Below are 25,580 nucleotides of genomic sequence, written 5' to 3' on the forward strand. Positions count from 1 at the left end.
TGCTGGTATGATTCTCAGGGATGAGCTTGGTGCAGTCATTTTCTCGGCCTGCCGCTCGCTGGATCATTGCATTGATCCACTTGAAGCTGAACTGTGTGCATGCATGGAGGGCATTGCTCTGGCACTCCAATGGTCGCAGCTTCCAGTTCTTGTCGAAACTGACTGCCAGGCAGTTGTGGCTGCTGGCACAGGCAAGGGGAAAGACTGGTCTAGTTTTGCCTTTTTAATCGATGAAATTAGGTTATTGGTGTCACAAGGGCGGCCGTTTTCTTTTGTGAAAGGGGATAGAAGTCAGAATCGTGCTAGTCATGCGCTTGCGAATATCGCTCGCAGGGAGAGGCGCACGGTCGTGTGGCAGGGTTCCGGTCCATCGTCTGTGATGGACGTGGTTCTCCAAGATTGTACTTCTTAATTCTTAATATATCCCTTTTCACCCAGAATTTTTTTTGTTGTAATAACCCAAAATATTATGGCGTGTGTTAAAGACCTTGATGGTCATCATGTCACGCAATGCATATCTTCTCATGCATTAGTTGCACAAGTAAGCATCTCCAATTCTGCAACTTGAGAAAAATGCTGAATCTGAACTTCTTTCAACTTTGCACTACAAATATTTTTGGAAACTTACTTTTATATTTTCCTGGGGTCTCTGATAGTATACATGAGTCCCTTAAAAAGTTTCAGAGCCTGTTTGGTACTTTAATTGAGTGTTTTTCCACTATTTTCATGAATGGACAAACTGAAAATTATTCATGACCTGAAGCTAACTTTAGCAAAACCTTATGAAAACTTATATCAGGGTCTTATATATCCATATTTACCTCCACCTAAATTTTCATAAAATTACGACTTATATTTCAACTGCCTATAGTCCAAACATATATTTGGACCATATTCAAATTTGACTTTCAAAGACATTTTATAAAGATCCGAGAAAATTCACAGTGGTTAGTATTGGCCTGTATGTGGTCTGTGAATATTCATAGATTTTTTTGACATAGCTTAAAACCCCAAAAGACCACATAGTGGCTCAGCTGGAACAAAATATAAAAGAAAGCCCTTTTCCTTCTCTGGCAATAGGGGCCCAGCTGCCAGACCTTTCTTCTTCACGAAGTAGACCACGCGTCGAGCAGCTTCTGTGCACTGCGAGTGACTCACCCTTCTCCGTTTCTTCCTCCGTTTGGCCGGCCGTTTTTGCAGTAGGCTTGGTGGACATGCAGAAGGGCCACGCCTCCAACGCCGTTGCTGGCTTGCTGCAGATCAACCGACTATTGAAGTTCTCTCCTCTCTTCTTTATATTGCCGAGTTCATCCTCCTGTTTTCCCCTTTCTCTGTCCTGAAGCCACCCAAGATCTTTTCTGACCACACTTTCAATCCCTCCCAAATCTGAGAGCACTTCATCGAGTATTTCGCCGGGAACGCGAGCGGCGTCCAAGCATTGGCAACCATGCCCGACGCGGCTTCGGCGAGCTTTCTTTTCTTCTCCGGTGGGATTCGGTAGCCTAGATCTTTCCCTATGAGTTCGCATCGTATTCCCGAGTTCATTCCTCCGTTCCCCGTTCGTTTTGGCGCAGGTTCGTGAAGCCAAGGCCGTCATCTTCCCCAACACCGGCAAGAACTCCGGCGAGCCTCCCTTCCACCGATTCCGGACACCATTACTCCAGCTGACCACTGCAAGAGCTTCAGGGTGAGCTTCAGAGTTAGAGTCTCTCCTTTTCCCTCTCTCTCCCGCGCTGTAGATTCCCCACCGCGCCCGCCTGTCCCGGCCGTCGCCGGCGAGCGGCGCGACACCTTCTGTGGCACCCATGGTGTCAACCTCCTGCACCGATGGTCTCGACGCACTTCTGCGATGCTAACCCCCCTAGTTCCCATGGCTCCGGCGGCCGGAACCGCTGTTCCGGCGAGACTCCGCTGGAGCCCAGCCGCACGGGTCCAACCATCCACTGCACAGAGTGTTCAGTTTAATCAGAAAATTCCATAAATTAGTTTAGAACTGCTGAACTTGCAAAAATCGTAGAGAAATCATTGTAACTCCAAATTGAATGAAATGTTTATGCAAATTTAGGTTTGTGAGTGTGTGATTTTATGAAATTACTCTCATTATCTTATCTGTACAGTAAATGATTGAATTATTGCCATGGCTAAATGTGATTAAAATTTGACATGCAACACTTAAAAATTCATATCTTGCATTCTAGGACTCCAAATGAATTGATTCCAGTTGCATTAGTTTTGTATTTCAATTCCTAACATTGCAGAATGCATTTCATATCATGGCATCATGTTTGAGTTCCTGGTTATTGATTTTTCTCTTTCATTGTCGTTTTCGGGTGTTTCTTGCCTCTTATCGGTAGAGTCCGGCAACGAGGGTTATTCGGAAGGTGATAAGCAGCAGTACCAGGAGCTTGAACAGCAAGGCAAACATCAGCTTGTTGAATCTCTGAACCCTCTTTAATTTATGTTATGTTTACTCCAATGGTTTAATTATTGCTGTCTATGTCTATCATGTTGATATCATGCTCGTACTTTCATTCTTGCAAATGTTGTGCTGGGATTACTAGCATGTGTAGGAGTTGCTTGCCGTTCATGACCAGAGGGTTATGACATTAATTTTGATTAATAACTATGGAACTTAATAAGTGAGATGTGAGAGCCGGGGGCTGATACCAACAGATGGGTCGCAGGGTGAGGCTATATCCTTGTCGATACCGGTGTCGTTGGATCTTTCCCTTCACCCCGCGGGGAGTGTTACGAAGGCATGGGAGACATGGTCGGGCCAGATCCTCTGAGCTACCCACCCAACGTAACACTTCCGTTGGAATTGGGTGGTTAGCCCAATCCCGACAAGTGATAACATGAACCTTCAGGTGTGGTGACCTAAGGTTGAATTGAAATATCAAGTGGGAAGCTTGATTTAAAATGGTGTCATGTGATTGTTTTCACTAGAATGACATCTTGGTATATGTTACCATGTTGATGACATGATCTATGTTAATTGAGCTACACATGAGTAAGTCTTGCGAGTACGAAAGTACTCACTGGAAATTCCACTCCTTATATTGTTGCAGGTGAGCCTAGTATAGGCGAGTTCTTCGATGTTGAGTGTGACGTCTAGTTTGCTGGGTTTTCTTTGGTCAGCTTGGCCTGCGGGTTATGTGGCTTTTGTGAGATGGCGGTGGTAACCATCTCAAGGGTTTTACTTATGTTTCCGCTGCTGTTGGTGTTGGCTTTTAGGCCACTTGATGTATCTACTATCTATTTTCTCTTGTATGAGATGTGAACTATGTATCTATAACTCCCTTTTTTAGTGTTCATGTTGTGATACCATATTTGTTTAAGCACGTCATGCACAATGTGTGTATGATCCTGGAGTGCATGACGTGTATTTGAGTGTTTGGACTTCTCTTGTATGTGCAAAGTCGGAACTGCTAGTTATCGCCTCCACTTGTGGTATTCTTATACCGAGTGGATGGTCGGATCCCAAGGCAGTGGCTTGTTCAAAGACTCATCTTGTACCTACAATAGAAGGTCATTCTCTCGAACAAAGGGACTTGAGACTTATTTCAACTCTTGGGAGATTACAACCCCTTATTTCGGTTTTACTCCAACTGTGAGTCATACTAGTTGCGTATGTAGAGTTGGGTAAGTGAGAGTCATGGACCGTTGTGAGTCATACGTCGTTGGCGTATGTGGAACGGGTTTTACTTGCACTTAACGACATACGAGCGGCGTCTCGGTGTAGGTCATCGAACTCGGTTCATTGCATCTCTCAGTTGTTGGTTTAAGTTCCAGGACCTGACAATTGTGGCCTTGCCGAGGTGCGTGGTTGGACACGGGGTACTGGTCTCTGCATTAAGGATGGCGTGGGCACGATGCTACTGCACGTCCCATTAAATTGAGATGTCACCAATTTATATACTTGCTTGCCAGGAATATATATTTACTAATCGTTGCCACAGCCCACAACATTGCTGCTAAGTTGCCGGTTTTTATGACACACTACTAAATCATTTTTGTATGTGTACTGACTGACATGGAACAATAACTTTGTTTTCAGACAGTAGAGAGAGAGGGTGCTGAGTTGATGTTGGTTTTTTGACCGGCTGAGTTGATGTTGGTGTGTGGCTGCTGATGGGAAGCCATGCAATTTTTGGGTTGGGAGCAAAGCACTGCCTTACCTATCATGTATATCCAGTATTCAGAAGCTTGTTTGTTGATCCTACATTTTTCTAGTTTTTGATGCGCAACTCTTGTGTTGAGTGATCCCTGTGTTTGACTGATAGTAGCACAGTCCGTGATTGTTTGGTTTCTGGTTCTAGTACTAGAAGTACCTAACTGATGTGCGTATTTTCACTATGTTGGCTGCTAATCAGATTTTCTATAGAGTTCTGTTTTTTTTTTATGATTCCCTAGTTCATTGGACATCGTTGTATGCAAACAACCTGGACAACCTTTTAGAGTGAAATGAACTGCACAGCCCAGCTATTTCGGCCGACACTGTCTAAAGCAAAGGATTAAACGAAAGACTAAACGAAAAGGTCGGCTTGGCCCAAACCAGCTTGCTTGTGCTCGTGCGGAAAATAGCCTCGTGCGAAGCCGCCATACGGTAAGCTTAGGTGGGGAACTCCGCCGCCTAGTTCCCTCCTAATTTAAATGTGTAAAAGCGTAAAAATACAGAACACAGAAAAGATCAAACATTGCAGGTAATTTATTTCCAGAACTTTTACATTTACATAAAAGATATGTTAATTACATGTCTGAAGAGAAAACGCCTGATTAAGAAATTCCAACGTACATAACAATACATGATATTACACCACATGGATATCTAAAACTATGAAAATAAAAGTCCTCTCGCTGCCGTCAGTGACGACGTGTTCGCGGAAGTCTTGAAATTTGTTTATGCTAACATATAAGTAGCATGATAATCACATTTTGATTTGTTTGCGGATATGACATATTTAGTAGTTATATTCTCATGGATTGTTGGGAACGTCTTCTATATTCGAAATATGCCTTTCTAGAAGCATTACGATCTGCAGCTCAAATGGTCCCTTATGAAGTCTCTATTGGTCTTATTCTTATTGTGTGCCTTGTGAGCACGTTTGGATCCGGGAAGTCAATCGCTCGGATCTTCCCTAACCCAACCCGGGAACGGACTGGAGGGAACCGCAGCATGAGGAATGTACGCGTCTCGTCGCAAGGCTCATTTTGAGTTTTGGGTCGTAGGGTGGGCAGTGCAGTCTGCACAAGGGTCCTCGTACTACCCAGGTGCGAAGAACCCGGGAGGCGACTGCAATGAACGTAACTCACCGGCCTAAACGGTGAGCAAACACTCGAACGTGAGAGCAAGGGATCACCCAACGAATGGACGAGCAAACACTACTAATATCCATTTATACTAATATTTGTAGTACATAGTATTTATGCATGATGCCCATATCTTGGATGATCTCATCTAGTTAATTAACCATTGGGATTGTAGTAGTAAGTAGCATTTGTCCTTTTGGTCATATATGAATATTATGTAATGGTTAACTAGCTGGATAAAGAGCACGCTTTCATATGATATGATATAATTCTTTTCATGAGTCCACTCTAACATGCATGTTATTTTTCTATATGCATGCATGAACTAGAGGGAATATTATAGTGTCAAGGAAACATACGTAGATGCTATGTGAGATTTGACGAGAAAACATTTAAATGCACTATGTTATGTTTAGTGCAAGTGGCATAGGATATGCACTACTAGAAACCACAGTTTTTCCCTTCCCAAATACTCTAGGTGAAAGAAAAAAGATCTTAGGTGTGACTGCTCTTGGGGAAAACCCTATTTAAAGTATGGTTAAGTCTTTACCTAGTGGAAAGTCACAATCCCTTGGGTCAATTTAGCTCCGGGGAAAAGCATGGGACCAAAATTTGAATAAGATATGCCACATATTTTTTTTACCTAAATGACTCTAAAATACACTCTAGGGAACCATATTGAAATTTGTGTTGACCATTTTTTAATTCAAAATTACCATTGTTCAAATATAAATATATTTAAATGGAGCCAAAATTAATAACCAATAGAAACTGCACAGAACATGTTTCAGTCATTCTCAATCGTCATTCAAATAACATGTCTATGATCAGTGACAAGCAGAAAGTGTTGTTGCTACACCAAGAAAACTTCGTTTACACCCGTAACAGATCTGGCTAGAGTTAGCTATAGGCAGAGTTTGCTACACCAAAAAACTACATATGCAAGACCTATTCAGTTGCTGGCATTTGGCAGCTCATGAGAACGATGAGAAAGCAAGTGCGCCTTCTCCAGACTCATTAAAGAACCTCCAAAAAACCCATCTTGATCTGCAACAGGTTCGTTGACAGAAACATTTGACCTGACATTGTGCTCCTGAAAATAAGATGACGATCATGTGATAGCATCAATGTATGCAGTGGTAGTAATTAACTCCCAGTGATTCATTGCATGTGCAGAATTGAAGCATGGTTATACAAAACATATGTTCAGATGCATTGTAGTAATTATTCTAAAAGGGTGCAATCTCTCAAGCTGTACACTGTCAATCTGACATCCTAAGAAAGCAATAGTATTTCTCTACCGTGAGAAGAAAACACAGAAAGGCGTGTCAGTGTATTGAAATTGCTTGCAAGTACAAAGCTAGAAGAGATTGTTAACAACTTTAGAACTACTAAATAGCTTAATTAGTTCAGTTGGACTTGGAGCTACAGCTAAAAGAGCTTTATCACACTGAATTTTAAGCTGCTTACTTGGCCAAATTTACTAAGGCATCTAGTTCCAAAATTTCCACTTTCAGATGTCTCTCTAAATTCAACATTAAAAATATGTTTAGACTGATTAATTCACTGCCTTGTTTGTAGATACTAGCTTCGTTTCCATGCGCAGTTTTATGTCCCCTACAATGCACTTTTATCAAAGATCAAATCTGTACAGAGCTATTTACAAGAGAAAAACTACTTACTTACCAGTTAAAACAAATACAATGTGTACAGCAGCTTAAGGCAGACTCTAGCGATTGAACAATAGATTCAGCTACAGTGGGTTTGACCCTATGCAATAAGTTGGGCGAGAGAGTTAATTCTACGAATGGACAGAGATGTGAAACAAAAACATCCAAGACCAAGGACAAATACAGTGAAGCGGAAAGAATAATTAGAAGAAATCAACATTGTAACAGCATGACACCAATAATCAATGTTACGAAAGATCATCTACTATTGGGATCCTGTAAGCAAATTAGAAGAAATCAACATTGTAACAGCATGACACCAACAAAATTTGGACAGCATATCGACTATAAATATGACAATTTGGAAATCAGAGAAGATCATATATCCCCACTCCCCACACATATAGCCACCCATGCACATAACAGAATTACAAGGCATCCATGCACATCACAGAATAGCCATCTCAAACATGGAGGCACTCATGCAGCAAACAAAGTAACCATCTCAAGTTCAGGTTTTATTTCAAATGACACTGGGTTTTATTTCAGAAGACATACCTGAACAAAGGAATGATTTGCGTGTTCTTGAGCACATAGGACTGGAGAATTTTGGTTGTCATTCAAACTGACACATGCAAACAAACTTGCAAAGAGATTGAAAAGGCGCATTTGTTATGTCTCATAGCGATCTGAACGGAGGGGGCGATAAGCTAAGATATGCAAATAACAAGGATTTGCAGACGTCAGACTTAATGTATAAGTCAGCCAAACAAACTAACCGGCAAAAAAAAACAGTTAAAGAAAATATGCCAGGACACCCTCTTTTAGTAATAGGCCTTATATCAGAAAGTCGCCACTCTCATGTCCCAACTAACACATAAATTATGTGCAAAACGACAAAGGTAAAAGCCCGTCATACTATTTTAAGCTGAGCATCTACATGTTCTTGTGACTGGAAACACGTGAATGAAATATGGTGTAGAAAATCTGAAGCCCTCCATGTCTATATCAGCATATCTACATCAAAATAAAAAAAATATATATCAAAATATGGACTTCAGTTTTATTGGCATGGCGCAGAACAAAAGAAAAAACTCCTCATGCTTAAACGTGCTTAACCGTTTAACTAAGTAAAACAGTACCCAGACTTTCCTTACAATTATAAACCTGTAATATTTTACTCCCTCCGTCCCATAGTAAGTGCCGAAATATGATCTAGACGTTATTTAATATATGGATACGTCCATATTTAAACACATTTGAGTCACTTAATATGTGACGGAGGGAGTAACTTGCAACTATAACTGAATGCAGATATATCCAAAATCCTCGTGTATGAACTTCCAGAAAGGAATATATTGCTTACCTCCAAACTATTTGCTTTCCCTCATTGTGTTTTTTTGTCCTCGACTCCTTGGGCCTCTTTTAGGATTAACACTAAGAAGTGGGGAAAGAAAGGTCTCATTTAAAGAGTCCATGCCGATTATCAACTGTCATACACGGAAACCATAAAAGCTTATGGAGGAAAATATTACTAAATCATATTATCTAGAGAAATCAACAATGTGAAAAAAATAGATATTGCCACCACACTTTTCTCAAAGGTCTGGGTACCTAACTCGCCATTAACATCTGGTATCAAAGTAGCTTTGATTGTGTTTCATTAATTGGCAACTCTACCATATGCCTGGAGTGAATGATATGATGACATCAATTAAGCAAGTAACTGATAGAAACAAGGGTGTACTTTCGTAAAACAAAGGGAAGAGAACATACTTCTATTTCATGGGCTCCTTTTGGTCCAAATCCAATGACAGAGCAACCACACAGTACTAAATCCAGAAGAGCGCCAGACAGGGCACGACCGCACGATGATAGCCCCCCATGGTTGAGGAACTGACACCACAAAGTTGATCAAATATTAAAAATAAGACCACTCCTAGTCCCAGCAAAAATACAGTGGAGAGATGTGCAGTTCAGTAAGTATAACAACATCTGGTTGAAATTTCATTTCTATACTTTACAACCTCTGTTTGAAGAGAATATCAACAATTTTCTGTTGTTAATTAGCAAGGCTATGCATGCTGGGCTGGTACGAAGTGGAATCTGGAAATAGAGGCATGGACTGATCCAAATTATATTGTGTTATAGCAGGAGGCCAGGAAACATTAACTATTAGATGCATACCTCATTGCACGGTAGAGAGGCCTATACCGCATCAAGTACGACAAAGGAATTCCAAGGATTCCATATATAGTAGCGAGGAAAAAAGAGTCTGTAAGCATAAGAAAATCCAAAAATTTAGTGGCCTGCTGCACTAAAGACAGGGCTAGAATTGTGCCATAAAATTAGCACTGGGTGGTAACTGAACTGCAAATAAACAAATTACCGGATACTCCAACACTTTGATCATCAGGGAAAAACTGGATATCCTCTTCTCATGTATCAAGATTAAGTGATCATGTAGTTCCTATGAAAAAAAACATAAATAAGTTTCAATAGCAATCTAATCCTAGGAGCTAAAAACCTGTAATGTTCTAGCTTGCAACTATAATTGAATGCAGATATATCCAAAATCCTCGTGTATGAACTTCTGAAAAGAGATATATTGCTTACCTCCAAACTATTTGATTCCCCTCATTGTGTTTTAGTCCTCGACTCCTCAGGCCTTTTTTAGGATTAACACTAAGAAGTCTGAAAAGGAAGGTCTCATTTAAAGTCCAAGCTGATTATCAAGTCTCAGGCATCAAGGAAACCATAAAAGCTTATGGAGGAAAATATTACTAAATCATATTATCTAGAGAAATCAGCAAAGCGCAAAAACAGAATATTGCCACTACAATTTTCTCAAAGGTTTGAGTACCCAACTCGCTATTATGGTCTGAAGCCACCCTCCCCTAGAAGGCAATCGGCTCTGAACTTGCTCGTGGCTGCCGTGAGTTCCCTAAAGGTCAAGGTCTGCTCCTCAATCAGTTGTAGGTCCTAATTTTCAGACTGAATTCCTGATGGTGCTAGAGCTCAGGACAATTTATCCGGTAATGGTGGAGCTGAAGCTGTAGTGCCACAAGCTCTTGAACTGCTTCCAAGAACCAATATAATTTTCTGCAACCAGGTAGCAGTTTAGTCAGGATAAAGGAAATCATTATGGAAATACGAACCATGTGGCTCCTTTAACTGCTAAAAAACATGCAGTTGTCCAAATTCAATGCTTGTGCTTGGTCCCCTATCAGTTCTTTTACATGGTTTTCTGGCCCGATACTTTTTCACCTCAATTTCATGCAGTTCAGTCTGTGTATTATCCTTCTGGCAAGCAGACAATAGACACGATTCTTTGCTATTTCCAGTGGATACCAAAGTAAATATCAAGATACATCCATTCGTGAAACCAAGAATCTGACAATGCCCTTCATTCTGCCCTGGTAGACAAGAGGAGTACCTGATCATGATTCTCAGCTGGTGGATCAGGGCAGACAATTTTGACGTCTTCCTTGTCTTCTTCTTCGGCCATTGGCAAAGCTCTCGGACTCCTATCACACTAACATTAAAGCAAAATGTCCCCGAGAATCAAAGTATTTGCAGGCAACAAAAATATATAAAGTAAATCAAACAAGGAGTCAGGAAGGCTGTTGGTACTCGGTATCTCCGAAACTCCCGATGGAGGCCATCGCCTTCTCGACCTTACTGGCGCATCCCACGCATCGGCACTGCATCTGCATGCACCAAATGCCACTAAAAAGAGTCACGAAGGAAATCACCCGATCGGGAGCCTAGATCGAGGAGGGATCTTACGGATCGCAGGGGACGGCCCGGCCATGGAAGGCAGGCTCGAGGTCGGTGGCGTTAGGCTTCGGCGTCCCTGCGTAATCGGCGGCGTGGGGCCGCGGAGGCAGGGTGACAGGTGGTGAGAGCGAAGGAGGCAGATCGCCCGGGAGGGTCGAGAGATGGGGCTAGGGCAGAAAGGAAGACGGCGGACTGGACCGAATAAGAACAAAGGCTCCGACGGTCGCAAGCCGTCAACGTTATTAGAATACTAGAGCATGACGCGCGTTGTCGATAGGAATGTTTGTAAATACTAGTAGAGTGTCCGTGCGTTCCTACGGATTGACAACTCATGTGCCATTTTGTGAGAGGACCAGACGGAGCCACATGTGCTTCCAACTCGTAGCCGCCGGACCGTTCTTCTCCAACTTTGAACGGCGGACGCCATGTACGATGTCCTTCTCCGGCCAACCCCATGCCTCGGCGCCGCCTCCCAAAGATCCGTGAGAGGACCAGACAAACCCACATGTGCTTCCATTCGACGTTGCGACCCCCGTCGTGCTTCTCCGGGCACGGTCAGGGATCCTGTCGCACCAGTGGCCCACGAGGTCCCACTGGCAGGACGCGTGGGTCGCCATGAACGAGGTCCCGCAAGGCCTGCTTCCCGGGAAGGGCGAACCCGGGAAGTCTGAAAGATCGGTATGGTCGACTAGAGGGGGGGGGGTGAATAGGCGACTAACAAATTTTACTTTTTCTTTTCACTTTTATGGGATACAAGCATCAATACATATGGGTTCACTAAAACATCTAAATGATGAACACCCCTAGTATGATGCAATAGCCGAAGCACGAGCACAAGCAATAGATAATAAATTGAAACTTGCTTGATAGCCGAAGCACAAGATAAACAATTAAGCTTTGCAAATAAAGGGGCAAGAATGATACCACACGGGGAGACGAAGATTTCACCGGAGTTCCACCTATTGGGGTCGGTGTACGTCTCCGTTTGGCGGAGTGCTCTACCACAAAGGTAGAGGCGCCACAAAGGCTCACTCTATTCTCCAACTCACCACACCACAAAGGTGGGATGAGCTCTCACAACACCACAAAGGTGAGGTTAGTTCCACTAAGTGGCTTCCTTGAGGGCGAATGCCAACCCTTACAAACTTGACCGGGGCTCTCTCCACAACTTAATTGGAAGCTCCCAATCCGAGGAGAAGGGCACGTCTCCACAACTTAATTGGAGGCTCCTTCCCGAATCCACAAGCACCACCTCACAAGATTAGTGGCCTTGAGGAGACACCTTCCGGCTAGGGATCCCAAAATCCCAAGAGTAACAAAATCTACAAAGGAAACAAGGGGAATCAACTTTTTGCTTTGGTGAAACCCTAGATCTAGATCTCCTCCTCCAATCCTCAAAGAATCAACAAGGGGGGAGCTCTATGGAGGGAGATATAGCACTTTGAAGCTTTAGAAATGGTGTGGAGAGAGTTGGGCTTCGGATGAGTTCATCCCGAGGTAGGGGATGACTATTTATGGGGGTTCCGAAATCTAACCGTTATGCACTAAGTCTGCCAGGGGAGGAAGTTCTTCCGGGGTATGACCGGGGTATGTTCCGGTCCAACCTCCGCCAAACACAAATGAATTCCAGTAGCATCACGGAGGTAGGCCGGACGTTGGGTGGAAGTTCCGCCCTACCGGAGGTAGGCCGGAAGTTCCGGGCCTGGAACAGACCTAGCAACACAGTTAGACTTTGGGTGGCTCTCTCTCGCACAGGTAGGCTTTATGTGGGTGCAAATATGGTAATTTGTGTACGTGAAGTTGATTCACACATTACCTTCCCATGTGGACTCCCTCTTAATAGTACGGAGTTCCTACGACTCAATATAAATAAAAAGCCGCTAAACACCGCTACGCTTCTTTCCTTTTTGAGGGCAACGAACCGTCTTGTGCCATATGATCTCAAATCTGAAACACTCGAGCACACGGTTAGTCCACGAGTCATGTTGTCATTAACACCAAACACTTAAGGATCGAAATGCCCTTTCAAAGTCCACCCCCAAGATAGTAGTTAACGGGGTTACGAGAAGACACTCACTGGCAAGACCATCACATTAGAGGTTGAAAGCTCCGACACCATTGACAACGTCAGGACCAAGATCCAGAATAGGAAGATATCCACCACAACGGCTACCCGGGAAGTTTGGCCCCGGCAAGGTAACAACATGCTGCCCCCGCAACGTCTCAGGCACCGGTACTGGGGTGCTTCTCGGCTACCCGTGCTCGGGCCTACAAGTGGGGTCGGCAGAACAGTGAAGGCAACAGAGGGATCTGTACGCCCTCGCGCACAAATGCGCGATGGCCGAGGAAGGGCGTTTGGCGCCTGAGCTTGCCGCAGCAAACCTACCCGAGGGCTCCGGGAAGGACTCGCGGAAACGCGGCGGAAAGCAAGTGCTTGCCGCGGAACCGGGGGCTCCCCAGAGGCCCACGAAGAAGGCTGCGTTGGCCGGCGCATCGGGTAGCAAGCCGGCAACGGCCACTTGCTGCCCCATCCACGCCAACGCCACGCATGACGCGCAGGACCGCCGCACTCTCCAAACCATCAAGGAGAAGCGTGAACAGCGCCACGAGGAGCGCCGCGCCGCTAGAGCCTGCTTCAACTGCGGGGATATCGGGCACCTCTCCCGCGACTGCCCGAACAACCCCCGCAACGAAGCGGGCCGCGGCGGGGCCAACAGCGGCGACAAGGGAGAACCCGCAAGGGGTCGCAGTCAAGGCCGTGGCGGCAAAGACCGGCCTCGCCGGGGACGCGACAAGTCTCGTGCTGCCGATCAGCGCGAGGACGACTGCAGTGACGACGTCGACGAGCCCGGCTTCCAAGAGCCTCGCGACGTTGCCTATCCACGAGGGAGCATACGCTCTCACGTCTCACGCCGCCGTGAAGCGGCTCACCCATGAGGTGTGCACCCTCCCACCCCAGTGTGGCGGCACAACAGCCGTTGAGGTGGTCGCATGTGTCGATCACCTTCAACTCGGACGATCACCCCACCCGTCCTTTGGGGTCAGGGGTTTTACCTCTCGTGGTGTCACCGATCATCAACAACGTGACGATGACCAAGGGTCTGGTGGACAATGAAGCGAGCCTCAACCTCCTGTTCGCCAAGTTGGTGGAGAAGCTTCAGCTGCCCCTGGAGCAGATGAAGCCCACCGACCCGTTCCGGGGGATTAACCCCCGAGTGGTGCAGCCCATGGGGAGAATCACGCTCCCGGTGACCTTCGGGTCCCGGGAAGCGTTCCGGACTGAGCACATCGTTTTTGACGTGGCTCACACCCCGTTGCCGTACAACGGGATTGTCGGAGCACGGAACTCCGGCACCGGGGATGTTGGACACCCCCTTTTTGGTTCGGTGGAGGGCGAGGGGATCGCTCTGGCGATCGCCGGCGTGACGAAAGACACGAAGTGTCGACGCGTGAGTTTACCCAGGTTCGGGCCACCTGGAGGTGTAACACCCTACGTCCTGCTTGGTGATGTATTCACGAATATTGATGTGTACAGGTTGCCGGGGAGTACCCGGGCTTGCTACTTGTCCCTCTAAGGAACTTCGCTACTTGGGTGAATGCTAAGCTACGTTCTATTTCCCACTGGGACTGCAACCCTTTGACCGGTGGCATTGGTCCTTCTTTTATAGACAAGGGGATACCACAGGTGCCAATGCATGCAGCGTGACACGTTAGCCACCCACGTGTCCTTGCCACAAAGCTTATACTACTGTTGATCCTCGCTGGGCTTCGTGCAACGCCCGGGCCACTGTACACGGTAAATAAAATGAACCGTAGGGTAGCCGCTCTAGCCTTGCTAAGCAAGCCTAGCTCTGCCGATGTGACTCTTGTGCCCACCGCCCCCTTTAGACGTCGACCTGAGACTCGTGACACCGTTTATGGGGAAATCACAACAGCAGTCAGGGGGCAGGACGACTATGCCTCGCCCGTGCCTGTAGTCTTATGTAACCCAGCGGGCTCTTATGTAACCCAGCAGGGCTCTTATGTAACCCAGCGGGGCCCTTATGTAACCCAGGCTGCTTATCACCTCACAGGCAACTTTTCTCCACGCTCGCGATTGTGAAAAGGAGGGCGATAGTGCCGTCGTCCGACGACTTAATGGGTAAGGAGTTGATTTTGGTTTGGTGCCAAGACTTACACTCTCAAGGATAACTGCATTAGCATGTTCTTCTTTAGAGCAGATCATCTCCTCAAGCTGTTCAGGATCCACCGTTTCATCTAAAGGGACCCAACTATCCCCTAAGCGTTCTTCTGCAACCTGCTATAACAGGACAAAGAACATGGCATATTCACATTGACAGGACATCATATGGCACACATTGACCTCTCCTAAAGGGCTAAAAGACTGAAAAGCTTGACATCTTACAGAAATGAACACAACAATATTACTCAAATTACACCATCATATGGCTTTCCTAGCGGAGTATTATCAGGAATAAGTTCAGCAAGTTGAGGAGGATCATCACCAAGATATATGTATGATCGATCCTGTCTATTAAGATTTAAGGAAGAGTTCAGTAGAAAGAAACAAGTAAATTAGTGCTGGAAACTAAATAGGAGTTTTTGGTGTTTGCCCAAATGTAGCGCGTAAGAACCAAACCGAATTTGCAGACCACACTGGCTGCTCAGCTTTTGGGCAAATTTGGCTGAAGGCAGAGTGGGGAATTTTGGCCTCTCAAGGGCATGAAACCAAATAGCATCATTCTTTGGCAAATATGTCCTAATTATGCAGTTTACCATAGGTGTAAAACAATATTGCACCTCATGTCCTTAAATGGTCTTCCTTTGTCATCAACATATGCTTCATATTACTCGCCAAAAAAACATATGCTTCATTTATATTTGTCAGTGTTTCAAAACCTTCAGCAATTGTCCCGAACACCTATGATTGACAGAAAATTGTTGAACTCGTTAAAGATAAAACAATTATCATCTATAACCTCTCTGCTGGAATAAAAAAAACAATGCAACAAGGTACTAACAGTATGCTTATCATCAAGATAGCCCACTTCATCACGCAAGGTGATGTAGAACTAAAAGTTCACAAATAGATATTAAGAAGTTAAAAATTACAAATAAATATTAAAAGGTTAAAAACAGCATCAAGGTCCTCAAAAATGAATGATCAACTTGGTAATCAGAATAGTAGAGTAGGCAACATAGTAACCTACCTGCGAGGCATTGCAATTTTCACCAGCACCTGCCACTGCAACCGTGCTAGTTTCTGAATGCCTGAATTCCGGACGGATCGCGTCATTAAAAAATCGATCTTGATCACCATCAAGGAACCTAGAGAAAAGAGATTGTCAGGCATATTCTTGACAATAGTAACTAACCTAGACTAAAGTAAATATTGGACATAAGAGATCAAAATTATATGGTTCATAATTCAGAGCTTAGCAACCGAGAAAAAACATAAGTTAGGGGCACACATAAATTGAAAGTTCAGTAAAACAGTGCTCACTTATACACAGAATCACCGCTGCTGCAGTTCCAGTCGGGTCTCCAGATTGTGCCAAGAAATCCTTCTCCACCTTGTGGGACACCGGTTAAACAGAATTTAATCACTGTAAGCTACAAACTAACAAAGGAACAAGTTTTTATTCAAGCAACACAACAGATAAGAATGCATTTATTCAGTTATTACCCTTAGATGACAAAGGGTCCAACAGCAGCAAGCCTCTTTAAATTCACAGATATTTACAAGTTCAACATACATTATTAAAATTATAAGAGTAAAAGTTGACGATAGAAGTTCAGCTGGTTGAAGCCATGTGCCCATATGCAGATATTACAAGTTCTAACATACATTAGTAAATTATAATTGGATATAAGCTTAGTTCCAAACAAATAGTTGTTGTTGTCCACGCTATTATTTTAATCTTAATATGTTAATGTTGTTGTCCACAATGCTCTGTAGACTGTATCACACAACATGAGCAAGGTTTCAGTAAGTGAGTTCTATAAAGTGTAGTTTTCCAAAAGTCCCCTTGACATCAGCAAGAGAAGTCGCTGCACGTTTGGATGTAGTTAATCTAACATGTATGCAGCAATACAATTCACACACATTCGAACTCCAAATGGGTGTGCAAAGGCATGCATACAAGCCAGCACACAATTCAAGGTTCAAAAGAAAAGGTCCAGCTCAACATTAGCACCAAGGTTGAGCTCCCAAAACAGGGTTCTAGATGGGATTATAACTAGCAATTTTCAGATGATCAAACTTTAGTGCTTTTATTTTATTTTGTTTCTTTGCGGGGAACTTTAGTGTTGTTATGAACCTACATTGTCCTTACAATACACCATGAACATACAGGACTGCAGGAAAGACTAAGCCACTACTGAAACTTATTACTACGTTCACAACTATAGTTCAGTAACATATGGAAATTTGCTACTGTGCAGATTAACAACATCCAAGATTCATCATACTTGCAGGATTATATTACAGGCAAGTTATTGGGTGGGTACAGCACTTACTATGTTGCTTCATCAGGATGAAACACTTACTATGTTGCTGGAAGAAAATGCTTGTATAAACAAATTTGATCTGGGAAGGGATGAAACACTTACTATGTTGCTTCATCAGGATAATCTGACGGAGATAACTGCATAGTTAAATTCCCAGAATGCGAAAGAGCAAAAAAAAAAATCTGCTAAGTACACACTGAACAGTGAACGCACACAACACCAAGATTCGCACAATAAATTACTCAGCGTTTGCGGTTCCGCCTACTCGACAAAACTGGTGTTCTCCTCTCTCCGTAAGTATCAATTCAAGTGCACGAGCATCATTATCTCAACAACAATTTCTATGACAAATATGGAAAGCACAATAGACCTGCATTACACAAGAAAAACTAATCAGAGATCTAACAAAAGAGATGACGAGGAGGCCGACGGTTGTTTACCTTTCGTTGATGGCCGGATTGGGCAGGTGTATCTGCTCAATTTCCTCTGCGCGGCGGGGCTGGATCCGGAGGTGTCGATGCGACAGCGGCAGGCGTGGCCTAAGGCGAAGAGGACGACTTGGGCTGCATGCACCCGTCAGCTTGGGCCGCTGCGTCCCTGGCGACCTGGATCGCCCAGTGGCGGTCCTAGGCGCGGTTGTCGACACCCTCGAACACCACTTGCTTCCCGCCGTTGGCCAGATCGGCCCTGGGCGTGGCGGCTCCTGAGACGAGACGCGCCACAGAAGACGCGACCAGAGAATCCACACAGCTGGAAAAAAAAAGCAATGACGAAGAACATCGATAACCGACGGATCTGAAGAAAGAAATGGACCAATAAAACTAACCTCCTTGAAGAACAAACCCGTCCACACATCGCCCAGGACGCGCCAGTGCAACGGAACAGCAAAACAACAAAGCAAAGGAAAGCGTCAGATCCTGGAATATCGGAAGATGATAGGAAGCGAGGCAGCGATAGAACACCCACCCTATCCTATGCCTGACATCGTTCGCTCCCACCCGTGAACCAGCGACCAGCAACAACACAATCCAGCCAACGGCGCACAGTGCAACAATTCGGGGCGACGTGGCCACCCCGGTTGGCCTCCCAAACGCTACGCCTTAATAGTATAGATAGCCATGCACGTTCTGCCGTTCTGGAGAGCACACACACACACACAACCCGAAGAAACAAAAAGTACAAAGACTTGCTTCTCGCAACAGTTTGATTACAACACAAGTTTGCAACACTAAAACTTAGGCAGAAATGATTTTATTCGTACAGTGTTTGCTTGCTTAATTGTTCCACAAATGCAGACTCTAGACTGCCTAACTTCATATCTCGGCCCACTCACCACAAACTCAATTATTTCACAAAGCTTATATCACATTGAGATGAACCAGAATAAGCCTAGCGGCCCCAAGGCAAAGTCGACCAAGTGACCTTCACTAAGATCAACGCAAAATCAGACTTTATCTCATGAGTAGCTAGCCCATGGTTGTTCACCTTGAAGGAACAACAATGTTCAGCAGAACTGGAGGACTCTGTGCCAGCCTTGAGCTTCAAATGCATCCAAGAATGCATGACGGCAGCAACCACAGACCTCTTCAAGACAGGTGACCCATCAATGGCGCCATCAAATAGCTGGATTTCTTCATTGAATTTGCTTATAAAACAACCGAGACGCAAATTGAAACTGCTTTGCACTTCTGATATGAGAACTTCTACAGTTGCCTCAACGGCATTCTCAAGGAATAATAGAGTTATGTCAACAGCACCACAATCCCCATGGATGCGTTCTGTCAGTGTACGACATTTCCACATTTCCATGAATTCTATGGCTGATAGACCATCAATCAACTGTGGATCATCTCTTTCTCGTTCGCCTGTCTTGATCTTCATGTCATATTCGATTAGAGTATAGGCACATAAACCTATTCCTCGCTTAGGGCCACTCATGTTGATGAGAGAGCCCTACAAAACAATTATTATTATTCAGTAGCTTTCAATATAAAAGCAAGGAATATCAACTCCCGTTACAATGTTTCAGTTGTAATGATGCTTACTTAAAGGGATACTACACGATTGATGACCATAACCAGTCACATATCAAACTGAATGGTTACAAAGTGCAAAATGGCGTTTTGGGGGCAAATTGACAAGTGGTATTCATTCTCTTTTTCAACCCAAAATATAGTTAATTACACTAGCCTGTTGAAATGAAAACAGAGAAGAAAACGACTTTTGTAGTGATGGGATCATTCATGCATCTTCGTATGCCTAAAAATATCCATTTGCATGGGCACTAAGTATAAGAGAGCCCAAACCTATTGTGCACAATTCTCAATCCTAGAGGGAACTATTTTGCGATCTGTGGTGGAGCCACGAGACGCTTTCTTTTTGGGACATTTTTTTGGTGTCCGTATCTTCATGGTGTGCTTCGTGGTTGTTCGACCGATTGGGCCACCGAGGCGTGCTTTGTGTTTGTTCGGCTCTTTTCTTCTTTCTTCCATGGTGCACTTCTCAAATCCAATTTTGCTTCTTCCTCCTCCTTTCGTTCCTATCCTGGACAGGATCTCGGTTATATAAGCGTTTCTCGCGGAGGTTTTGGTAGGTAGGTTTTGTTGTCGTGGCAGCAGTTCCAATCAGCGGCCGCCACGCGTGGGCTTGTTCGGTGGTCGGTGTTTCCTTCCGGTGGCTGGATTCGTCTTGTGCCGACTGGGTTGTTTCAGTGCTGCCGACCACGGTCAGCGGTTTGCTGCTGCGGCTTGATTTGGTGGTGGATCTGGCTGGTTTTCCTTCGGTGCTTCCTGTTGGGGATTTTACTTCTTAGACTTATCTTTCTAATTGGGTGTTTGTTTCGTTGTGTGGACGGCGGGGTTCTAGGTTTTGTAAATCCTAATAAAGCAGAAGGATTTAGCGCCTCCTCGGCAATCTACATGCGGCGCCGCTACGGCGCTTCCCCGGCCGGCCTTGTCCTCCACAAGAAGTGATATCAGCAGCGGCGGTGGCAAGGTCCGAGCTTCGGTGCATGTTTGCCATCTCCGACGTCCCAGCAACGAACGCACGCTTGTTCTCCGTCTCGGCCTTCACACCGCCTCCCCCGCCGATGAGCCCACCGAAGGCCTAACCGTCCACCAACCTCTTCGTCTCTGGTACGGTTCCTCCTCTTTCCTTCATTCCTTGCCCGTAACGCCTCTCAAGCGTTGCTCCCGTTCAGAGATTCTGCTCAAAAACTCACTTCTAAGTGCATGGAAAGTGGCATCAGCTTCGCGGTCTTCAATTTTCGCCCCAATTGGTTGGGTTTTGGTTTGGGCATGGATGTTGTTCCGTGCCAGCTTATTTATGAGCTTCCAGCTGCGAAATTATAGAGCTTTTATTGACAGAGCATAGGCATACCATGTGCCGTTGCTTATTTAGGACTCTGCGTGATTGCGTGATTTTGTATAATCGATCTGCTCAATATGCATGAACGAGTTAAGAGAGATGGTACCGGTTCAATTTTCTGTTTAGTGATCTAATCTCATGCATCGATGTAAAATTACAAATAGGAATTGGATGGGAACTGAAGAATACAAACTTGGGTCAATCGTCAATGTGTTAGGAAACATTTTGCGTCAATTCTGATCAGATTTAGAACCTGACGTATGGTTTACTGAAATATGCATGTATACAAACAAGCACAGACGCTTCTGAGTTTCACTGTCATCATAAACATGTATGTATGTATTCTTTAAAACTTGACGTATGGTTTACTTAGATATACATATATACACACAAGCACATGTGAGTTTCAATGTCATCATAAACATGTTTTTTTGTGTGTGTTCTTATTAGATAATATGCTTAGGAGGGAACTCAGATAGGATATATGGAGTCTCTACGTCTTATTATCAGATTATATATGCTTAGGAAGAAATGCTATATAGGTGCCATCATTTCTAATTTTCATATTTGAATTGCGATTTGAGTTTTCAGAACTATTAATTTCGAATGTTATGAAATTTTGTGTCATGATATCATGAATAATTTTATTCCATATGATCAAATGTCGCATCATGTGGAGTGATTGTGTTGTCATATGAAAGTGGTTGAGAGAAGTAGAAATTTCGGGAACCAGATTTAGGGAACCTGCAGGAGAGCAGCACATTTTTCCATAATTTTCTCTCTTTTAGGGAACCTGCTAGAGATGCTTCAGTTATTCTCTAAGACGGTTTAGGAGGTGTTTTGCCCATGTGGCAGCGTCCACCTAACAAGCCACATCAGCAACGTCACCTCCAAAAATTGAATACTTTAAGACCTCCTTTGGATTACACGATTTCTATAGGAATTTTATGGGAATCAAAACCTAAGGATTATTTCCTATGAGACCAATTTGGCTTACATGAATGTGCTCCTAAGATTCCTGAGGATTTAATTTCATTTCTGTCTAAGGCATGAATGTGCGAGCCTTCCCTCAAAGAATAGGCGCTTGTTGATGTGGACCATCTCCCTCCCGTCGATGCCTAAGGCATGGAAGTTTGTCTACAACGAATAGGCGCTTGTTGTCTTGTAGTTGAGCCCGGCCGTGTCGTCGGTCGGCCCGCTGATGGTGGCGGCGACGGTGCCGCCCAGGAGATACCGGCGGCAGGAGCACCACCTCACCCTTCCCCGGTTGTCGTAGGTGGACGTGGATCTTGCCGAAGGCCCGCGTGTGGTGACACGCATCCGAGCTGTAGTCCACGGCAATGCAGGCCAGCGGTTTCGTGCCGTTGTCGAGGTGCAGGTCCAGCGCCACTGCGTCAAATTCTCGAGCCATGATGGACATATAGCAGTGCAAAGAGAAGCGAAATCGAGTTGGTCGGGTTATGTTGAGCCGAATCGATGACATACGCCACCGCATGCTCATACAGCTCCCCTCGGATCGGATTTTCTTAGACTCAGATCCCGGTGGAATCACGGGAATGACCGGAAACCTAAGTTTAGGGTGCTGATTACAGGGATTGAAATCTCAAGGTTCGATTCCGATCACCCCTACAATTCAAGGTTTAAAATAGACTTTACTCTATTCTATTTGCCCTTTATTACTTGAAATGATTGAAGATAAGTATGTGTGCGCACCTTTTCAATGACGATGGGATCATCCCTGCTAATGTTGACCACATAATTTCGCAATGGATTCAAATCATCCCGTACTGCTATGTATCCATACAGTTGTATTGATCCACAATCCACCGGACTTTTAGCCAACTTTAATGAGCAAATTTGCAGCATGCACGTTGGTACATGCTTGATGCAAGTTCCATCGCGGATACAGCAATCTCTTGCCTCCAACCAAGCTTCATAAGAAATTACAAGTTACATTGTTACTTGTTAGTGGAAATTAATATGGAAACAAATACTTGGGTCATCCAAAAGGTAAAAATGGCACTCAAGGTATCCATCGCCTATTGGAAAATTTCCTTTCTATCTAAGTAGACATTATTGTCTATATTCTTCTTAGTAGGAATTTTGCTCCCTCGAAAAGTTTCAGTTTTAGAGAGCCAAGGCAAATTAAATTAATCACCTTCGAAAGGAAAAATGTACATTTTGTTCTCCCAAAATATTTCACAACCCCCTTGACTAGTTCACTTTACCCCCAAGAACTGCTAAGGCTTAGTTTGACATTGCTGAACTGTGATGTGCTGAAATTATTTTATAATCTGTTGTAAGAAAATACACACAAAAGCAGGCAAAAGTTGGTTAGCCAAACACAAAAATAGGAATAAGATGGTTGAAAAGGCTGGATTATCATAATCCACCGCAATGCCAAACTCACCCTAAAACATGTTATTTCACCCCTTCATGACCTTTTTTGGTGTTTCTCTCCCTAGAAAGCCTCGTTTAAGTTGACTTTTTCAAGATAAGTGATATATATTTTCCTAACTTTCCGTTTTGTACAGAAGAATTTTTGGGAGGGGAGGGTAATGGTGAACCAGAAAATAGTGTAGGGAGTTATCTCAATAACCAAAAACCTTGGCAGACATACTGTTACATGAAATTATAGCCAAGGCAAATGGCGCCGGATGCAATTTTCTTAAGGCACGACCCTTAGTTGTCTCCTAATATTGCAAACACCTAACAAGAACCCCAGAATACCATTTGGCGAGATATCCTTTTAGTTGTGGCAACACACTGGCATTTAACAAGTAAAAGTACATTAATGTACAGCAAAATTAACCTTAAGATGTACACAGAATATGTGAATTGACACTATAGGTTAAACATATAATAATAACAAATAAAAATAGGAAAATAGATATTGATTACTTACTCTCATTATGGTCCATGATACGGTACTTTTCCGTCCAAATATTTTTGCTCTTGTATATAGAACCAGTACGGTGACGGCTATTTGGAACAAAATGCAAAGGGAATACATCCTCGATAGGGTACGAAGGCATATCTTCATCATCACTGACCATGATTACTCCCTTGTGATCATTGGTTGTGATCCTGCCGTCTTCCTCACAAAAGGCGCCATTTTTCTCCCCTACATAATGTTTGCCATCTATAATATCTCTAACCTCCAAGGTTGTCTTACCACAGTGAGCAACGAGAGCCTTAGGTATGCCAATCGTCTCTATATCGTTCATGCCTTCAGTGATGACAGGGCGGTTATTGCTAGAAGAGGTGAGCAATCGCATGTCTTGCTTACCAGACTCATACTCATAGCCTTTTGCTTCACCGACGCTGGCCATGTTCCGAGATGCATGAGGAAATCTATTAACAAAGAGCAAGGTAAAAATCACCATGAGGCGCAAATACTCCCTCGGTTACACAAAACACCTCATATAACTTTTTCTCGTTTGTTTCATAATATATCTCATTTTTTCTTGGCTCCCGTGCCCAGCCAAATAACTGCTCACACCCAATCTTAATCTAATATGAATGGTCAGACACTATTAAAGGAGACTTGTTTTAATCTAAGTTGAGGTGTTTTGTGGAACGGATAGAGTAACATGGTAGCATTACTCAGGACTGAAGTCGTAATAAGCCTGAAATTGATTCTATTCTCTTTCGGCCTTTATCGTTTGATTTGGTAGTCACATGGGATTGGCTAAAAAGATTTTCCCCGTTTGCCGTCAAAAATCAACATGAGGCTAAATAGAGACCCAAATTTGGTCACAATCCAGATCCAAAACTGTAGTAACCAACCAAAGGCGCAAGCTTTAGCATTAGAAAAGAAAACATACCGGGAAACACGATGGACGGGTGGACTGGGAGCCGCAAGGAGTGGGAAAACTCGTCTTGCGAGCGCTGGTGGAGGCGGAGCAGGGGCCATGAAAGAGAGGAAGAGGAGAGGTCGCGAGAGAGAGGAGAGGCGGTGCATTGGGGCAGGAGAGGTGGCGACGTCAGGGTGTTGGAGAAAACGACGAATCGACGGGAAGATTTGCAGCCGAGAGCGCGGCGGCGGCCGAGACGAGGAATCGAGTGGAAGATTTGCAGATGTATTCTATAATCGGCTCCTTCTATAATTCGCATCACTAAGGGCCCGTTAGGGAGTGGTCCAGAACTCCAGATCCACCAACTCATCAAATCCGGCTTTGGGCTCCATGAAACTCAGACCGGCCCACGAAATCCGGACTTCGCAATTTGTTCGAGCAATTGTTTCGGCTTCTCCAAATCGTGAGAAGGCCGACCTGGAGGTACGTTAGATACTCCGTTAGAACATTTCAGTACTCTCACCTGAATTTGTATAAGAATCAGTACAATTATACTTCGCTTATTTTGAAACGGACAGAGTATGTATTACCGAACTAGCAAATAACCGTCTTTTTAAGGTTTAGGGTGAAAAAAACGTCCAGAACAGAATCTATACTATACCTAACTTTAAAAAAATCGGATCAACTGAATACTTCCTCCCAAATCCCTATTTCTCCGGTGCCCCCAAGCGAACCGAACAAGCCATCCGATGCTGAAAAAACGGTTGGAAAAAGGTTGGCTCTCTCTTTTCCTCTTCTCCACCGAACTAAAAAAAGTCGGATCATCCGAATACTTCCTCCCAAATTCCTACTTCTCCGGTGCCCCAAGAGAACTAAACAAGCCATCCGAACTGCTGAAAAAATGGTTGGAAAATGGTTGGCTCTCTCTTTTCCTCTTCTCCGCCGAACGTTGTCCGTCTCCGGCGAGCTTCCCTGCGGCGAGCTCAAGTCGGAGGGCTGCCCTGCTCACGATGCCGCTGCCCGCTCCGGTGAGCTCATCTCCGGCGAGCTCCCCAGGCCGCCGCCGCCCTCTCCCTGGGCACGGCAGCCCCCCTCCTCCTCCGCTGCCGCCCTCGCCCGCACCGCCCCCACCCCCCGACCCCGGCCG

General features: G+C 44.5%; 1 protein-coding gene and 2 long non-coding RNA genes across 49 annotated transcripts; 1 reads left to right on the forward strand and 2 right to left on the reverse strand.

Annotated features, from left to right (window-relative positions):
- The first annotated feature begins 1,092 nt into the window (after positions 1 to 1,092).
- On the forward strand, positions 1,093 to 4,353 carry LOC104583465. Of its 2 annotated transcripts, XR_731220.3 has the most exons (4): positions 1,093 to 1,487; positions 1,575 to 1,687; positions 2,355 to 2,431; positions 3,069 to 4,353. It is a non-coding gene; the product is annotated as an uncharacterized LOC104583465 (long non-coding RNA). The 2 variants fall into 2 exon arrangements; XR_001406729.2 differs by lacking the exon at positions 2,355 to 2,431 and having other exon boundaries at positions 1,096 to 1,487.
- Positions 4,354 to 6,082: 1,729 nt separating this feature from the next.
- Positions 6,083 to 18,239, reverse strand: LOC100838186. Of its 46 annotated transcripts, none has more exons than XR_002964519.1 (16): positions 18,097 to 18,239; positions 17,711 to 18,020; positions 17,536 to 17,640; positions 17,373 to 17,407; positions 16,264 to 16,333; positions 15,971 to 16,088; positions 14,938 to 15,681; positions 10,417 to 10,690; positions 9,849 to 10,082; positions 9,597 to 9,674; positions 9,370 to 9,450; positions 9,168 to 9,255; positions 8,757 to 8,876; positions 8,595 to 8,667; positions 8,347 to 8,470; positions 6,083 to 7,997 (listed from the first exon to the last, which is right to left on the reverse strand). It is a non-coding gene; the product is annotated as an uncharacterized LOC100838186 (long non-coding RNA). The 46 variants fall into 46 exon arrangements; XR_002964524.1 differs by having other exon boundaries at positions 16,264 to 16,380; XR_002964522.1 differs by having other exon boundaries at positions 17,373 to 17,394; positions 17,513 to 17,640.
- A 198-nt stretch (positions 18,240 to 18,437) lies between these two features.
- Positions 18,438 to 24,727, reverse strand: LOC100841236. Its single transcript, XM_003571561.4, has 4 exons — positions 24,464 to 24,727; positions 23,542 to 23,990; positions 22,350 to 22,567; positions 18,438 to 19,223 (listed from the first exon to the last, which is right to left on the reverse strand). Exons 1-4 carry the CDS (start codon positions 24,598 to 24,600, stop codon positions 18,660 to 18,662), a joined length of 1,368 nt encoding a protein of 455 aa, XP_003571609.1. The 5' UTR covers positions 24,601 to 24,727; the 3' UTR covers positions 18,438 to 18,659.
- Positions 24,728 to 25,580: the final 853 nt, after the last annotated feature.

The sequence above is a fragment of the Brachypodium distachyon genome, chromosome 3 (genome assembly GCF_000005505.3).
Source record: "Brachypodium distachyon strain Bd21 chromosome 3, Brachypodium_distachyon_v3.0, whole genome shotgun sequence".
In the NCBI taxonomy this organism is placed as follows: Eukaryota; Viridiplantae; Streptophyta; class Magnoliopsida; order Poales; family Poaceae; genus Brachypodium; species Brachypodium distachyon.

What these genes read in the sequence shown, in the direction of transcription:
- LOC100841236 (XM_003571561.4), bottom strand. Translation starts at nt 24,600, where the DNA reads ATGCACCGCCTCTCCTCTCTCTCGCGACCTCTCCTCTTCCTCTCTTTC. An exon ending in CCCGTCCATCGTGTTTCCCG is followed by an intron (nt 23,991 to 24,463) that starts GTATGTTTTCTT and finishes CTTTGTTAATAG; the next exon opens with ATTTCCTCATGCATCTCGGA. An exon ending in TATCATGGACCATAATGAGA is followed by an intron (nt 22,568 to 23,541) that starts GTAAGTAATCAA and finishes TTTCTTATGAAG; the next exon opens with CTTGGTTGGAGGCAAGAGAT.